The sequence below is a fragment of the Anguilla rostrata genome, chromosome 8, assembly GCF_018555375.3.
Source record: "Anguilla rostrata isolate EN2019 chromosome 8, ASM1855537v3, whole genome shotgun sequence".
NCBI classification, from domain to species: domain Eukaryota; kingdom Metazoa; phylum Chordata; class Actinopteri; order Anguilliformes; family Anguillidae; genus Anguilla; species Anguilla rostrata.
In genome coordinates, this window is record NC_057940.1 from 27,900,117 (window position 1) to 27,917,906 (window position 17,790).

The 17,790-nt window shown below is 40.4% G+C and overlaps 2 protein-coding genes across 3 annotated transcripts; one reads left to right on the plus strand and one right to left on the minus strand.

Moving 5' to 3' along the window:
* Positions 1-7,839: 7,839 nt before the first annotated feature.
* On the minus strand, positions 7,840-12,391 carry gins4 (GINS complex subunit 4 (Sld5 homolog)). The gene is made up of 7 exons (XM_064347528.1): positions 11,802-12,391; positions 11,376-11,462; positions 11,173-11,286; positions 10,880-10,977; positions 10,540-10,628; positions 9,983-10,073; positions 7,840-8,808 (listed from the first exon to the last, which is right to left on the minus strand). The coding sequence occupies exons 1-7, from the start codon at positions 11,892-11,894 to the stop codon at positions 8,712-8,714; spliced, it is 669 nt and encodes a 222-aa protein (XP_064203598.1). The 5' UTR covers positions 11,895-12,391; the 3' UTR covers positions 7,840-8,711.
* A 1,596-nt stretch (positions 12,392-13,987) lies between these two features.
* Positions 13,988-17,574, plus strand: gatd3l (glutamine amidotransferase class 1 domain containing 3, like). Of its 2 annotated transcripts, XM_064347527.1 has the most exons (7): positions 13,988-14,200; positions 14,542-14,594; positions 14,833-14,943; positions 15,378-15,509; positions 16,065-16,157; positions 16,647-16,812; positions 17,294-17,574. In XM_064347527.1, the coding sequence occupies exons 1-7, from the start codon at positions 14,081-14,083 to the stop codon at positions 17,426-17,428; spliced, it is 810 nt and encodes a 269-aa protein (XP_064203597.1). In that variant the 5' UTR covers positions 13,988-14,080; the 3' UTR covers positions 17,429-17,574. The 2 variants fall into 2 exon arrangements, with proteins under 2 accessions (XP_064203597.1, XP_064203596.1); XM_064347526.1 differs by having other exon boundaries at positions 16,647-17,574.
* Positions 17,575-17,790: the final 216 nt, after the last annotated feature.

Below are 17,790 nucleotides of genomic sequence, written 5' to 3' on the forward strand. Positions count from 1 at the left end.
GTGCTTTCACGTAGTCAATGCAGCCAATCAACGCAACAGAACTGACTAATTCTGTCTAGCCAATGAGAGCAACCGAAATCGTTGCGCAATGCTCTGATCAAGTCCTGTTACAATATCACTTTCAGAACGGCACTCTCCCATGTGTCCCCATGCGCATGTGTTGGTATGAACGTGGTTGGGATTAATTGGACATTTCACATTGGTGTGGGAACTTGTACTTGATGTACACAGCCCGGGGTTGGCCGTAAAATTATTTTAAAAGCACATAGAGTTCCTGTCCAGTTTTAATTTAAGCTTCAAGGCTAACCCAAAATAATGAATTCACGTATATGATATTTGAATATTTAATATATCAGCAAATATACATTGATTATTTAATTGTTTAACAGTTTTATTACTCGATAAAGCCACATGGACAATTTTTATGAATAAAGGTTTTCTATTAAACTTTTTACATTAACTCATTTACCTTTTATTAAAGATGAACACCACCTAGAATGTTTTTTTAAAGTTTATGAATGAAGAATGACAAATTTGCAAGCTGCACCTGGGGAAGATGCATGAAAGTATATAAAAAAGTGCTGCAACATATCCTGATGGTAATGCAGCAGAAAATCTTTCCTAACCCAACAGATGAAAGTAACAATAACATTTGTCAACAACAGGTATTTCTCAATTATAGTTCTGGAAAGAAAGCGATTTATCAGCATCTGTTACATCATATACCTCAAGGTTATCATGACAGTCAGTCAGTTGGGCGTGTGTTAAGTATTTCTGCAAAAGTACAGATAATCTGCTGGTCTATTTGTATTGCATTAGATCTTTAATATAGGATATTCCCGTAAGGTATGATTCCAAAGATAGCAAGCAAATGAGCTTAATCATACATATTGAATTAAAGGCTGGTGATTGTATGACACAGTACTCACAGTCAACGCTAATCATATACTAGAAGACTGTTATACACACCCGAGGGCTTTTTCATTAACTTGCATCATCTCTATATTCTCAACTATCAAGTATTGTTCTACATTATATTCAATGCAATTTAAATATATTTATGCAGTTGTGGTCATATGGATGTAAATACCCTTAAAATAAAGCTGACAGTCTCCACATTATATATATATATGTATATATATATATATACACATACACACACAATCTGTACTTCACAATTTTAGATTTGCAATCAAACAATTCACAGGTGGTAAAGTGCACATTCTCAACTTTTAAATCTTTTGAAATGGGTGGTATTTTGTGAAGCAGGTTTAGGGAAGTTAGCTGGATAACTGCATTGTGTAAAACTCGGAAGCCTCCCAAATATGGAACATGGAGTGAACTAAAAAGAGCTGTTCCAGGTTTTACTCAGCAGTTATCCAGCTAACTCTGTAATCCTGCTTCATGAAATACAGCCTGCTATTTTCATGACCAGGAGTGGTAATGACATTATGTGACCATCAGTGAATTATATAGAAAATACTACACAAAGAAATACATGTTCAAGCTGATTATATTTTAACTCTAAGATCCATTAGATTTCTCAATTACATAGGTTTGAATACATATAGGAAGATGTAATAATTACTTGTCTAACACAAATGGCAATTTTTCTTCGTTTATGCTTTATGTTGATGTAATATTTGTTACATATTATATTTATTATTCCAAAAAGAGAATGTGTTGCTAAATATTCATTTTCAAACTGTAAATGCAGTGTTCCCATAATTTGTGTCAGGACTGTGTACACGGCCTGAGAAAGACCTTTGGTAAAAATGTACACACTGCCCTGGGACAGATAGAGAAGTAATTCATTTTGTGACTTTTTGTTACTTCTAGTTGAGGGCTAAATTTGGTATCACACATAAGCCCAATGATGCATTTCCCATTGTGATATAATTTATATTTGATGGCTTTTTAAATAGAATGTCCTACACTCTCCTCTATTTGTGTTTTATAGCTTCCCATATTAAAGATTAAATGGTTTTCTTTCATCTCGGTTCTAAATAAGACACTTTATCTCTTGGACGCTGCAGCCAAAATGTCTGATTATATGACTCTGCAAAAGGATTAAGAGTTACACTTACAAAGACTTGGTTGCCTTGTGTAAAGCCAAGTAGAAACCTTGTCCCTATTTTCTCCATACCCTGTCCTTCCAGAGCACTTTTTCTGCATATTATAATGGCACCCGCATGAAATGAATGATTATATTTTCATCCAATACGAATGAACAGTACCTTGCTGCTTCTTATTAAGGCATTGCTAAATTTGCCTCTTCCAGAAAATCTATACTCCCCATCCCTGTTTGTTCTCTTTCACAAAGAACATTCAGATAGCAGCAGCTTTTAATCACCCAATTGTAAGAAGAATTGCAAGCTAGTTATCTCACCTCTGCAGGATGGCTGCCACTCAGTCCTTGCTCCTGACCCACATCACAATTTTCATTTGTTATCATAAATTTTTAAAAATGTGACAATGAAGTCTTTTGATTTTTTGTTGCCCTTTTCTTCTCATCTTTGTGACCCCAGATGTCCGAACAAACGGCATGTTCACAATGCCAAGTGAAGCTAGGTAGCTGCTATTTTTAAAGCTAGCAGGCTAGCTGATGTAACAGTCAAGTATGTTGATTCTGAACTTCTGATGGGTTAAAACACTGACTGGCTGTTGGTTGAGAAATGCATTTTTTAAATGAAAAAAGCAGGAGTGTATAGTGTGGCAAAATAGGCAGAAAAATACTGAAAAATAAATATCAGAAACTATTACAAATGACCAAAAATGAAATCATTTCCTAACTCAGACATAGGCCATTCACTGTTATTCGTCCTGTGGGCACAGTTACAAAAATAAATGCTGCTGCTGCTAATATGTCATTTGGTCAGGATTTAGCTGGGTAAGGCCCCAGAAAATCCTGAAAGTCACATGAAATTTCAAATTATGTAACTTTCTACCATGTTAAAACACGCCAAGAGTCTGACCTCCTTCAAGGCACCTGTGCAGTCAACAAGCAGTGAGTCATTGACACTAAAATGGAACCCTATATCTGATTCGGATCACCATGAGGAATTTTCTGATGAAACCAAACCCATGTGGGGCCTGGTTCTTAATTGTTTATTTCTTTAGAAATGAAATTCAATCAGCTCAATGAACCTGCTGTGGTGCCACACCCATACTCTTAAACCTGCTCTTTTCCTTTCTATACATTTCCCATATTTTTGCACAGTTCTGTCAGTAGAGCAACGGGGCATGAATGTAGATTAGCAAATGGTAAATTCAACAGACATCAGACAGTGTTTCTTCGCACAGAGTAGTCACTGTGTGGAACACTTTGCCAGGTCACATAACAGAGGCAGATACTCAAGCTCAGGCTTGTAAACACTATGTACCCTTACAGTGGTAGGAAATGGTGAGCATTGTTGGGCTGAATGGCCTGTTCTGTCATTATGTTATATTATGTTAGTTATTGTGAGCAAGAAGAGAAAAAATAACACCTGCTAAAATGAGTTCAAAGACAATAATATCAGTAATAATGAACAACCCGAGGGTACCAATGCATGGTAAAGAGCTGGTGAATTTTTACAGTTGGAAAAACTGGCACAAACTGCATAAATGAGGGCAAATCCACAAAAAAGGGTTCTGAAAGTCCTAAAATAATGAAAGGCACAATTATACCAGGTTTACTGTCACGGGTCGTATCAGTGGGAAGGTTCAGCTAAATTTGCTGAAGTGGTGATCGATTGGGTAGCTGTGCGCGCATTGAGTAACACCAAATGCCCGTTTGAGCAACGTGAGCCAGGTTTTGCAGCATGAGAACAATTCCTTCAGTCCAGCCGCTCTATTCCTGGCCCTGTCAGCTATCCCACTGGGATCCAAGTCGAGCTCCGAATCCTTTAACCGCTCGTAGGCTCTTGGCGGTATCTCCGTTCCACAGGCCTGCCTCTGACCTTCAGATACACACGCGTCACACCGTTTTTTCTTTTTGTCTCACTTTAGGAAAAGGAATTGAAAAACGTCTTCGCTATGTGAACTGCATCCAATAGCTACTATTACATTTTTGAATTTACTACTACTTTACAATTTTAGGATGAATGTGTTTTTATAGTATTTTATAGTCTCTTCGTTGCACATGGCACATCTCCCTTGTGACTGTTTTATAACATCGGCTTCTCTTGCTATATGGCATCTGTGTGTTTGTATTACTCGTAAAATATTATTTCACTAAATTAACCATGTAAAGCACTTTGAGATTTGCACTATAAAATAACAAGCGCTACTGCTGCAATTATTTATTGAGCCTGGGATATGTTGAATGTGGATAAGCTGGGATTGCTTGTGTTTATGATTTCTTGATTCATCAGGGCACCGCAACAGCATGAAAAGGCAATGGCTGTAATGAATTGCACCCTTTGGCGCTCTACATAACAGCACAATTATCACAATTATGTCACAGAATAAAAACGAGGGGGTGAAATATAGCTCTTCCTCCGGGCGAACATGTCACTCGCATCAGAATGTTATTTCATCAGAGGAATAAAAATTGAATCGCACTGAAACGAGATAATATCGCGGAGCCGTTTATCGAAGCTACGCAGATGCCTCTTCGGTGTGAGCAGGCAGTACAGATGGCACAGGGTGTGGAGGGCACTGGCCATGGCTGGAGAGACCTCAGGCTCACCCTGACCGCGTGGACCGTATGACCCACTCAACACCACTGGTGAAATCAAGTCAGCTAGCTGAACGATACTCCAATACCGGCAATACAACACAATGACGACTCACTAGAGCCCTTTGAAGGAAAGGCAGTCAACAGGCTGGCAGGATGTCTGGGGGTGGTGGGTAGGGCAAGACAAAGATTGAGAAAAATGATTGCACAAACATTTCTGCGAGAAGTGACAGCCTACACCATTCCTTGAATCTGCAATCCTCCCACGACTTTAGTGTAGCATCGCTCCTGAAATGACAGTACACTGGACCTGTAGTTCACCCGCATGCATGGTCATTAAGCCAGTCTAATGAGATCAACCCAGATCCGCGGAACTCAGCAACTCATCAACCAGAACTCAATTCCGCGGTCACAAACAAAGCACTGTCAACTTGCTTCTTGACAATCAGTTGTAATATACACTTTATTTACATTTACTGGTGATCAAGAATGACAAAAATATATTGTATACACTAGACACTGACTGCACACCCCCCGTTCTCCTGTTTTGGAGCTCGCCGTCATTTTTATTTTGATTCAGAGTTGGGCCTTTGGCGTTGCTGAACAGGCACATTGCTACACAAAGAGCGCAGACAGGCCATACTAGAACAGTGCATCAGTGCAGAGGAATGGTCTGAAACCAGACTGCAAACCGCACGGCATTACTAAGCACATAGGTGACCTAGTTTTCTGAAACCATGAAAATGGCTCGCTCCTCTCTGTCACTTACGGCGAAACAGGTTTGGTGCAATCTTCGCTTCCTTTTCTGGTTCTTCATCCTGTACGTTAGAAGTGGTGGAAATAACACTTATGATGACAGAGGAAAGTACCTCCATTTAGTCTAAGGAAGCAAACCCTGTGACACACAACCGAAACACGCTGTCAATTCTAAGGAAAGCGCAATTCACATTAAAAAAAAAAAAAAAAACCATTTAAATACAGTGTGGGTTTCATGTTACCACAGTTTAGCCCAAGCAGACCACAGTACTTTTATTTCCTGTGCTTGGACTGAACTGTACATCTGCCAATGCACTCTCCTTGTGGTCACACGCTATAGTAAGAACAACAAACTACATGATTTGGCCCATTCAAAACAGCACTGACATGCCATTATAAAACTCAGGGACTGAAAGGTCCTGATAGATAGCTGCTCCTTTAAAACACCCTGATGCATTTCTCTAAAACTTTCATGCCCAAAATTAAGAACCTGCCCTTCTAGTGCCCATCTGTTAATACTTTACTTTTTTTTAGTAACACACACTAAGGATGCCAGAGCATGAACTTGTTTCCTCAAATGCCTGTAATGTTTGACATCAATAATTTATGCAGCCACTGTGTAATGAGTGTCAAACAGACAAAGCCTATTTAGAAAATACGCATTAATATTCAGAGCTATAAATATTGCAGTTTCACAGAGACAAGCCACTAATTAAAATCAGTACTGTCTTTCGTGTTGGCTTGACCCATTTAGGAGTGGTTTACTATATTCATCATGAGACTGCATCGAATGTACTGTGATATGTGCCAGTTAAGACGGTGACCAATGAATTGGAATGTTAATTAGGCCAAATCTTCTCTACCTTTGGTTTGTGGTGTTCCTTAAGCACAATGCAGGGTTGTATAGGGCCTTCACCAAAGTTCTTAAATAAGTGAAACACAAAAAACACCTGGAACAATGAGCCAATTCCAGCACACAGGCATTTGCATATAAATTTGTTGCCAGTAATTGGTGCAAGAGTGGATCATCATTTCTGAGCCCGATTACCCAACATCTGGAACAGCACCAAACTGGTTGTGACATCTCAACTTCTTGATTACTGTGCCACGCAAAAATGAAAGGCATACATGCTCCAAGACTCCGAAAACATACTCATATGATAAGCTGTGTTTCGCAATCTCAAATTAATCAGTTCCGTTGTCTGGAAGACTTGCCTTCAGCACATTTACACTCCTAATGCCACGCCTCTTCTTTGTTGAGCTTAAATGCAGTCAAAGATTGCCTTATTTGGGCAGTGATACAAATGCAGAAATTACCCCAAATCTACTGGGCAGAGGGGAGGGTTTAAAAAAGGAAGAAAAAAACAAAAAACAAACAAAACAATAAAACAAACAAAAAGACTTTGGCTGCAAATCCCACAGACCAGCCCGCCAACTAGTTCTGCCCAGAAACCACAGGATTGACTGCCATCCTCTTGGATGCAGGTCATGGGAAACAGGAATCCAATATCTCAAGGACAAACAAAACTTGTCGCTGGGCAATCAGACTCTGTGGAAGATGTTCAACAAAGACTCAGGTTAACGGACTGCTGCCACTGCTATTGGCTGGAGTGAAGCTGAAATTGAAGACTTAAAAATCTCTCTTGTCCAGGAGATGTCAACGTTTCTTCCTCTCAGTCCATCAAAAGTGCATGATTCAAGCCCCCCCCCCCCCCATGTGGAACACATTAAGTCAATTACTTACAAAACAATAACCAAATAAAGAAAATGCAGATTACAGACCCTTACTCCATTGAAATATTGTTAGTTTTAAGATATCAGCACAACCACTTGATACAGACTGGTTCATATACAGAGAAACATATAGACAGAGCCAAACTTAGAAAAAATAGTGACAATGAGCAATGCAAAATAAAACACATTCACAACGTGGTTTTAAATACTGCCCCGACAAAGCTTAACATTCTGCAAAGGTCTGAGCGAAGGGACGGGAAGACTCTTACAGGATTCTAAATTTTACCCCCTATTCTCTCCAAGTTTTGGGATGCCCAATTAATCGCATTCAAGCTCACTGCTGCAACCTCTAAATCTGCGAACCCTGACAAGCGCACACTCTCCCCGGAAACACGTGAAGTCAGACGCTGCTGTTTCTCCCTCCAGTCTAGATGTGCTTGCACAGGCATGTCTGTAAAAGCATAGACAGACAGGGCGGGCCTAACTGACCAGACGGGGGTGCTGGTGAGCAATGACAAATAAATTATCTGGTGACCGACATCCCCTCCTACCTGGGCAATGTTACAACCTGGTTTCAACACCAGAATATTCATTAACAATTGAAAAAATGTAATAAAATATTTTACTGAAAATATAAATGTCACAACATGCACTCACCAAGAGAAAACAAAGAAGGTTCAAACTCAAAATCCAAGAAATTTCACTCTTTTAATTTTAACATTCATAACATTAAAGGTTGCATTAAAGGTTTTCAAAAACCTACAGGAAGAGTGGATCCCTGAAAGCTATTCTTGAAAACTGCATTTTCCTAATTTATGAATGTGACAGCAGCTAGTGCTACATGATAAAGACAAACTCTGCCATTGTGCACCAATTCCACTCCTCACCATTTTCAATGCTTGAATCTCAGCATCTCTGTCCCACTGGACCAGTGTCCTCTTCAGAGTACTGCACGGGCACATGGGTAACATGTGACTGGTGTTATATGGAGGACTGTGGTGCCGAGCCATTCTAGTATGCTAGTGCCCATGGAAAATCACTGCTGTGGGTGAAGTGGCAAAGAGCGCAAACAGCTATTCTATAATTCAACAGCTACTCTATGAAGTAGTGCACATCGGCCCAAAACCACAAAAAAATTATTATTACTCCTTTTTGATCTCTATTCAAGCACAGGTCAAGTCCTAGCATGCTGCTGCCATCAATTTCTCATTATAGTGACAGCTTCCTGAGGTACCACAACTGCTGCCTGTCTCCTTCGCACATATCTTTTTCACCACCATCCATACTGACTGTGTTAGAGGAAAGCCTGACAAGACATGAAGAGGTTTCTAATTTAACGGATATACCTAGAATAACAGAGCATCAGTTGTTGATAAACCCCCCACAAAAAGAGCAATTCAAAAATGTCCTGCAATGTAATGGGTAAATTTGGTTAAAGCTCCCTTATGTAATAGTTGGACAGCTACAGTGCACTTTGTCAGCATCTCCAAACGTTGCCGCCGTGTGTGCTTGGAGGCAGGGCGGGAAGAGAGTGAGGTCCCAGTCCAGATGACCTCCGTTCCTATATGAGCTGCACTGCCCCGCTGACCACCAGGGGCGCTATAGTGCGGTATCTCATCAGATGCTGGGAGCCTTCCTCCAGGTCAACAACATACTCCCTGAAAGAGAGGGCTACATTTCAACACAAGGTCCTGCTGCCATGTTAAGTCTTGCAAACAAAAGCAATATTCTGTGCCATAAATGGCCTTAAAATAGCCGTTTTCGTGTAAGGTAAATACTCGAAAAGCTAGTCTTGGAACAGTATGCTGGAAAAAGCGTATCTGCTCAATTTAAAAGAAAATGAATCCACTGTATGAGCATTCAACATAATCTGAGCAATGGCGACACCTGCAGGCATGGCAGGTCATAAACATTAAATACACTATGGTTAATGTTCACCACAATTATGGTTACTTTTTAAAATTTAAAAGGCAATTCTCCCAGTCCAATGAGAACAGGTGTTTGATATTTCCTTGATCGTTCAAGGGTAATGATATCTTAATGGCTTCATCTAAGTCAGATTTACCTGATGAGTTTAAAAAATAAAAATCCTCCAAGCCTAACGATCAATTGGCCAAATTTAAATATAGCACCTAATCAATGATTAAAGTGAAATGCTCAGATAAACTTAATGCAACATCGTTAGACCACGAGAAGTCACAGCCACATCATTTCAAGAGTCTCGCAAGCATGCGTGGGTGAATTTACTTCATAAACCGCACTGGTATTTTCATTCACCCGAAGATATAACTAAGTATATGTGGCTCTTCCAGGTCAAATGTAAGCCAGGAGCCACATCATCTTGAATCCTGCTTTGACAAATTTCAGAGGAACAGCGAGACCTGCCCTTGTCAAAACACTCGCGTGGACGACCTCCACAGAAAACCGGGCAGCTGTGTTGGTGCGAGGGTGGAGTGCACAACCTCTGCTGGTACAAATGAAATCCAGCACTGCAATTCAGCGGTCACTGCAGCTGCATGTGCGTCTTTCCAAACGCACCAGTATCTTTAACCAAGTTTCTGATTCCCAGTGACTATTTATGCAATTTCAACACTCTGCAAGGAGAGGAAGTGATAATGCTTGGACCTCTGAAGCTGTAGAAATGTGCTTCCTTGACCTCGTCACTTAACTGACCGCTGCAGTTCACCGGCTTCCCTCGCTCTCAATGCAAAATGAGTTCGCAGCGGACCTTCTTGGTTAAATGACACGGCACACAGAGAGATTCAGAGAGAGTACTGGTGTGACGAGGCACGCAGGCGGGGACCGGGGACCGGGGTCCCGATGGCACCGTACCTCTGCTCGTCCGTCTCGGGCTCCACCAGGATGTTCTCCTGCCGCTCCTTCACACGCAGGAACACGAAAGAGTCCAGGCAGGGCTCGGGTACTGAGAGGGAAGCATCACACAGCTTCTTCAGCCACAATTCCACTGCACCTCAGCAAAGGCAATACCTGCCATGCTACTGTAGGGCAGTTCACAGAGGTCTGCCTCTTATCAGGCCCCAAAAGAAAACACACTGTTTACTGTGCTGATAGGGAGTCGGCAAGAGTGATCAAGAGACAGTCAGGTGCAAAACATCCGATTGGATCAGTATTCCGTGAATTTCACGTTTTCCATTATACAATGTACCCGTGTTTTGTATTGTTGGAAAGACGATGTCATGGGTCAAGTTGGTGTCTCAGCTATAGAGGTTCACCCAGTGTGATAGGCTACAGAGACAGCGCAAGCAGGATCCATTGTTGTACTGTTTTCTCACTGTTACAGACGTGTGGAGGTACTTTCCAACAAACAGAACTGCATTATTCAAAGCCAAAAGAATTGATTCTCCCGCACATCCATCTAGTTATCAAACCTGCTTTCAGCATATCCACAGTCTGTAGATTGGGGGGCATGTGTCTGAGAGCCACCGCCTTCAGATATGTTTCTGTGTTGGCCAGGTACCTGTAGAGGAAGGGGACACATAGTACTCACACCAACTGCCAACAAGCACAGCAGAAGCCAAACGTAGTGTTACACGCCTTCATACTGTAACCTGCAATATGGAATTATGTGACCAAGCAGTAGCTTGACATGTCAGTTGTTCAAAGAAGCCCCTTCCTCCAAGTGATGTACATTATGATTATTCCACTAAAGGGTCATTGCTGATCTTCTTGATTTACGCAATATTAATCATCAGAAATGTCTTTGCTCACTCTTTGGCAAAGGCAAACTCCTCAGGAGAAAGGAACGAGGGGTCTCCGTCTGCCCGCGACTTCTCTTTCTCCAGGATGTGTGGGAAGTATTTCTCTACCTAGAAAGAAAAAACAATTGCAGGAAAGAATATGCTTACTGAGCAAAAGCTAAATTCGGGTTTGCACTGAAACCAGCGAGCTAAGTAAATCAGGAAATAACAGCTCAGAGGTACTCGTTTCATAGGTTCAGGGAATTTGGCATTCTGTCCCCCAACTGTCCCTTTGAGATTCCAGTAATTTTAATGGGCAGGTACCTTTTGCAAACGGGAGCGGAGGTAGCTGCTGAGGACGAATCGGATCCTGTCGATCTCCATGCGGTGGATGCTGGCCTTCACGTCTCCCTTCCGCACGCGCTGCAGGTTCTCCTCCTGTTGACAGGGTCAGTGACTCGGTTTTATTCTGACAGCTGGAAACGCATACGCGCTCACAGGAACAGATTGACACTACAGTGTCCTACCATGTGAGTGAGCTGCTCCATCACACACTCCACAATCTCGGACTTGTTCTCCAGCAGCTCCGGGGAGAACTTTTCATTCAGCCAGGCCTGCAACACAGGACAGCACTGATACCTCACAATCTGATGTGTTCTTGGAGAACTAATTACAATGGACTTTTTAAACTCACAAGAAAGCTAAATATGGTCGGGAACACTGGGAGAATTTCAGTAACGTTAATGCTACAAATCATTTGCACGGCTGTAGTCACGTTGCTGAAATACAACTAAGTAACTAACTACCGAGCTTTTCCCCTGAGATTATAAATGACACATTTATTTTTGTTTTCTCACTGAGATATTAGAACTACTTGGCTTGACAGGTTTAACATAATATTAATTTGCATAGAGATTACTTAGGGAAGCTACACGTCGACTAAGTTAACTTACCTCTTCCAGTTTAGCAATCAGCTCAGCCGGTGTCATTACATCCTGACTGTCATCGGCACTCAAGTCGCTTGCTTCAGACAACGCGTCCGACATCGTCTTTGAGTTAGCTAATAGTACCTTTTGAAATGGGTACTCAAAAATCGATAGCTAGCTAAATCACAAAATGTAAGTGTTAGCGCCAAGGTACGTTTGTTTGCGAACGAGGTTACTTCCCTAAAACGGTGGTCTTGCTAAAACAACTTTCTGACACAGAAACCTACTGGATAACTAGTTTTCATCACATATTAATATTGTGGTTTAGCTGCATAGCATATCCGCGTGCGTTATTCGTGTTGATTATCGACAAATTTAATTTAGAATTTTAACTGTAGATTATCAATTTATTATACGGGGATTAGCTACAGTATGCTGGAAAAAAGAAAACAAGAAAACAAAATATCCTACCGCTGTCAAACTTCCGCCCAAATTTTCGCGCCACCTCAACCAGACGTCACGTCCCCTGACTGCGTAACCTGAGATTGGCTGAACGTTTCAACCATCTTTGTTGTGGAAGCAGGCTTGACGGTGGGCTGGCGGTACAGTTCTGTGGTTGGCCACAGCAGAACTGATGACTGTTAGAAATGAATAATATCATTCCATAGTTTCAGCTTTTATGCCTCATCAGCTTCACTTACTGATCTGAATTAGATTCTTTCCACAGACGAAGCCAAAAGACCAGCCTAACATGGGTTTAACCTCCTTGCTCCCTCAATCTGCTATTCCTGATATTCGAGGTGATATGGAGTTAAGTACTTTTGGAAGTGATCTCGTAAAGCTTGTGATACTGTACCACATTGCCTCCATGGCTGATTCTACCTGACAGGACTCAAGGACAGCAGAGAGAGATGGAGACAGAGAGAAATTCCTAAGTTTCATAAGTGGGGTGCTGTGTCCTTAAATGATAGGCCTTCTCTGGAGGAAAATAAATGTTTCTACACAGTCATTTTTTAAATGTTGACAAAAGAAACTGCAATAAGGTATACAATCTCTGTATTATAGACTACCTGGATATGGGACCCTACATTGCTATTCAAGATTTTACCATTGATTTTTTTAAATATCTAAAAAAAATATATTTTCAAAAATGTAAACATTTTAAAATATATTCATCGAAACGTAATGTTTACTGTTTAATGTAATGATATATATGTTTTAGTTAAAAAAAACAGATACTACAACATTGTTACGTACCCCAAAGTACAATGTTCCAATGGTCCAAAAAGTGGCAATAACATTGTGCAATAATTTGTATGTGTCATATGACTTTCGGACAATATTCTGTATAGCTAAAGTGATATCATCATTGCCAGTATTAAGACCATTACAGCAAATGAAATATTCCATGTCACTGCAATGGTTATTTGTTTAGTAGATGCCCTTACTGAATGGCTCATCCACATGGCTTACACTATGCACATTAGTTATATAGTTGGACATGTATGGAAAAATGTGGATAAGAAGCCTCAATCGTACAACAGCAGTGTCCGACCATGGAGTCTCATCTGCCACCTTTCTATACATTTTTCTACATTTAGCTGCCTCACCATCAGTTTGGAATGTAGTCATTTAATATTAAGTTAATCCTCAAGTGATTGAGGATGTAGACATTCAAGCAGACATACAGTATTGCATGGACTTTGGTGATTTAACTTCTTGTGGAATCCAGGAATCATGCTCTCTGAGCCAGCAGACAATATCTTATTACTGCACTATAAGAGTCTTATGAAGTAATTGGCTTTAAAGGACAAATTACTCGACCTAGCCACATGCAATTAAGAGCTGCTCATTCCCAACATATAAATAAAAATACTTTCATTTGCTGTGTTCATAACATTTTCATCATCTCTTTTAAAATTTGTTCATAAAGTTTGTGATCTAAGCTTGAAGGAATAATGGTGAAAATGGGAAAACTGTAGTCTCGCTGTAAAAAAAGTTTCAATAAGAGAATTGGACCGAAGTTGGGAAGGAGAGCTTAGATGTAGCTAAATGACTTAATTGGATAAAGGAGTGTGATATAATTAGAGAAGTGATCGTATCAAGAAAAGGTACCTTCCGGCCAAGGCATTCAGAATCCTCTGTTCTCAGGAACTCAGCTTACAAGGTGACGTCAGGCGACGAACCTCAACGTATATATATCACTGCACAAGTTCTGCAAAACATCTACTGGTAAGCCAGACGAAACAGACAAGTTTTGATGACCATTTTTGATCCAATATACATGTGCATTGGGGAAACTTGACATGTTGGCATCAAGAGCTTTGCTAGCGAAGCGGGTGGCGTCTGTCCTGATCCACCAGCCTGCCTGCCTGGCACACCATGGTGGGGACTGGGGCAACTGGGGTAATACCAACATCGCAGTGGTAAGTGAGAGGCAAGGCTAGGCTACTGAATGGAATGAGGTTAGAACAGCGAAACATCAGAATTAATGGAAAACAAACCAAGATCAGATCAGTTACAATGATTTATTTCTAAAACATTTTATTTAATTTATAATAAATATGTATTTTGAATATATTACCATTTTTAGATCCCCTAAAAAATTATGGAAACAGAATACCTGACAAAATTGAATGATTCCAGTGCACATTAATTCAACAGTGTGGTGTGCGAAAGAAAGAAGTGAAAGAAATCAGTGTTTAATTCATTTAGGCAGGTCATCAATGAAATGTGTGTTAACTGTCTGCAAATTCTCTCTTCTCAGGTGCTCTCAGGGTGTGGTTGGTGGGATGGCACTGACATCCATGAGGCTGCATTGTGAGTATGCACAAGCATTGTGTTAAGAAGCATTATAGTCCCTTATATCACATTGCATTCATGGATGTAATAACAGCTCTACATGGTAATGTAACTAAATAATCAATACTAATGTTTTTTTTATTTATTTATGAGCATAATTTGTGTCTCTTAGACAATTTTACAGATTCTTGATGTTAAGTTGTATTGATGTTAAGCTCTGCTCTTCCCTGCCCTTATGTTATGTTTTGCATCATAGCACGATGTATCACTTGAGCCGCAATGGCGCACAGTTTCAGATTTTCGCCCCAAACCAACAACAAATGCAGGTGATGGATCACATGAAGCAGCAGCCTGCTGGGGAGAACAGGTACATCAACGAAATTATTTAAATTCATAAGTGCCATGACTTATAGTCTTAGGTTTGTCATGCAATATTTCACAATGGTAAAATCTATATTGGCATTGCAGTATAGTTAAATTTTAAGTGACTAGGATAAATGATATGACCTCTCTGCAAAGGCTTGAGTTAAAATTTACTCCAAATTATTCCAGGAGTAATAGCCATGTCTAAAGAACTACAACAGGTGGCATGATTTAAGGGTATAATCTCTCCTCTTTTTCATTAGGTAATTTTAAGTCTGTCGATTTCAGTAAACTATTTATATACTCTGGCTGAACAATGGCAAATCACACACTTATGGATGCATTGATCCGTCCAGCTCCTATGCCATTAATATGGATATTGTTTCACATCATGAGGTAAGAAAATAATCGGAACACTCTTGCGTGTGTCTGGAACAGAAACATGATGGTGGAGGCTGCTCGTTTCAGCCACGGCCAGGGAAGGATGCAAATGCAAGACCTGTCCAGGCTGGACGTCAACAGCTTTGATGCCGTCATCTTTCCTGGGGGACATGGAGTGACCAAAAACCTGTGAGAGATTCCGTGTGTGCGTGTGTGTATTTATGTGTATGTAGAATAGCAGGGAGAGGTTACTGAATAGAGAGAAAAGTTGAAAAAGAGGTCATAATTTACATTCAAAATATATTGAAAAGTAAAAAATGCAAGCATGAAAGATCTAGATACTAAAACTGCTTGTTATTGGGATGACTAGTTTGAATATCATTAGATGTAAATAAATAAATAAATAATTTTAGATTAGGGGGTGATAAAACTGTAATATATTAACAATCATATATTTGGTAAATGTGGAAATTATTTAGTTAGTATCCAAGCTGCCTTTACCTTGGTAAACATGTAATGAGTGGTTTTGTAGAGTTGGTTAATTGTACGGTCAGCAGCTTTTGTTTCTTGAGGTTTTTCATTCTTCCATAGTAAACAATGATTTACATTTTCCTGGTCAACCTCTAAAGAATGTGATGTGTTTGCACTTTAAGATGGAGTAAGAGGTTGAGAAAGGGGGGGATGAGGTGAAAGAATGCTGAAGTTTCAAATTCACTGTGAACTTAACCTACCCTTGACCTGCAGGTCCACCTTCAACAAGGATGGTAAGGACTGCAAGCTGAACAATGACGTGGAGAGAATCCTGAAGGAGTTCCACCGATCCCACAAGCCCATTGGGTGTGTATTTCCGACTGTGCTCTCTATGGGGCTGCAGGTCACAGGGTTCAATAAACCTGCTATGACCCCTGGATTCTCATGTTACCCTGTAACTGTCACAGCAATCCTTCACGTCTCAGTGACCACAATGCACTTTTGCTGAATCCTGTAAGATTTAGCTCAGTCAACAGGAAACACATCAAAGATTACTTTGAAGCCATGGATGAATAAATAACAATAGAGCTATAGCTAAATAGATTTAAGCAGGTATTAGCAGGGCTACAGTTTATCAAACTCCATGAACAGCTACAGAATTACTATATCAGGTATGTAAAAGTAATATTTATACTGTGGTTTTGTAATGTTGGATAGGTGGGTACAGGTAAACATTTATCAAAATTCAAAAGCCATCAGGAATTTCTGCACATCATTACAAGGATTAGTTCTCTTACCAGTTTCTTGGCAGATTAAGTCACCTCTTCCGCCCTCTGCTCATGTTCCATGTTTTAGCCTAGCTAGCATGGCCCCCTTGCTGGCTTGCCGTGTTCTGCCCAGCCTGGAGGTTACCATGGGCTACGAGCGGGACGAGAACAGCCGTTGGGGCCGCTGGCCAAACACCAACATGGTGCAGGCCGTCAAGAGCATGGGTGCCCGCCACAACATCCGTGAGCCTTACATATCCTTACAAAAAGGTGCCCCAACACACACCAGCTTCTCTAGTAAAACACAACAACTGAAACACACTCTGAGAAATAAAGGAACAGTGGAGGTACAATTTTCCAAATGCACCCTGAAAGTACAACACTGTTCTATTTGAGTACCAAGTTGTTTACAAGCAAAAGAGGTACAAATATATTGCTGGCTAGGACTACAGTTTTATGCACCTATTGGGTACCACCCCAGTGACAAGCGTTTGTACCTTTATAGGCACTTTTTAATACCTAATTTTCTGAGAGTGCACCGTATACAGTTTTTACCTCTTACTGTACGTTTAGACATACATATAGATGACTAAGCACAAAACAGCAGTGAATACAGGTAAAGGTGGATATTCATTTACATACTTGTGTGACATGTTTACTCGCTTCACTTCAGCTCACTTTCAGGTATAAAAATCTATGAGCATTTAATGTATCTTCCTTAACTCCCTGCTTCACGAAGCTTATGTGGATGAGAAGAACAAGGTCATCAGCACCCCCACTTTCATGTGGGAGACAGACTACCACTACCACTACATCTTCGATGGCATTGGCAACATGGTCAAGCATGTCATGCGTATGGTTGCCAAGTGAACCCATGCACCAGAGGTCAGGCTGTGAAGCATGGTCATTTTGAGGGGAGAGGAGCTCTTACATTAGTTTCCTTTTGAATGTCTAAAAGGGGAAACCTAATGCTTAACCTGAATAAACAGGCAGATACAAATAAACTTAAGAAAGCAGGGTTGTGTTGTGTTTTTATATGTATTTTATACTGATTTTGGTACAGTTTGTGTGTATATATACAGTATATACAATATATAGTATATACAGTATATATCAACATACACGTGCACACACATCTCAAAATACAGTGTGTTGAAATGTGTAAATATTTAATTGGAGCAGACTCAGCAGTAAATACATAATATGTAGTGGGGCTATCCCTGTCAAGCAAG

Coding starts and splice junctions, on each gene's coding strand:
- gins4 (XM_064347528.1), bottom strand. CDS start 11,894: ATGTCGGACGCGTTGTCTGAAGCAAGCGACTTGAGTGCCGATGACAGT. Junction 10,074..10,539: donor TGTGGATATGCTGAAAGCAG/GTTTGATAACTA, acceptor CTTCCCTCTCAG/TACCCGAGCCCTGCCTGGAC. Junction 8,809..9,982: donor CCCGAGACGGACGAGCAGAG/GTACGGTGCCAT, acceptor CCTCTCTTTCAG/GGAGTATGTTGTTGACCTGG.
- gatd3l (XM_064347526.1), top strand. CDS start 14,081: ATGTTGGCATCAAGAGCTTTGCTAGCGAAGCGGGTGGCGTCTGTCCTG. Junction 14,201..14,541: donor GTAATACCAACATCGCAGTG/GTAAGTGAGAGG, acceptor CTCTCTTCTCAG/GTGCTCTCAGGGTGTGGTTG. Junction 16,158..16,646: donor CGATCCCACAAGCCCATTGG/GTGTGTATTTCC, acceptor TCCATGTTTTAG/CCTAGCTAGCATGGCCCCCT.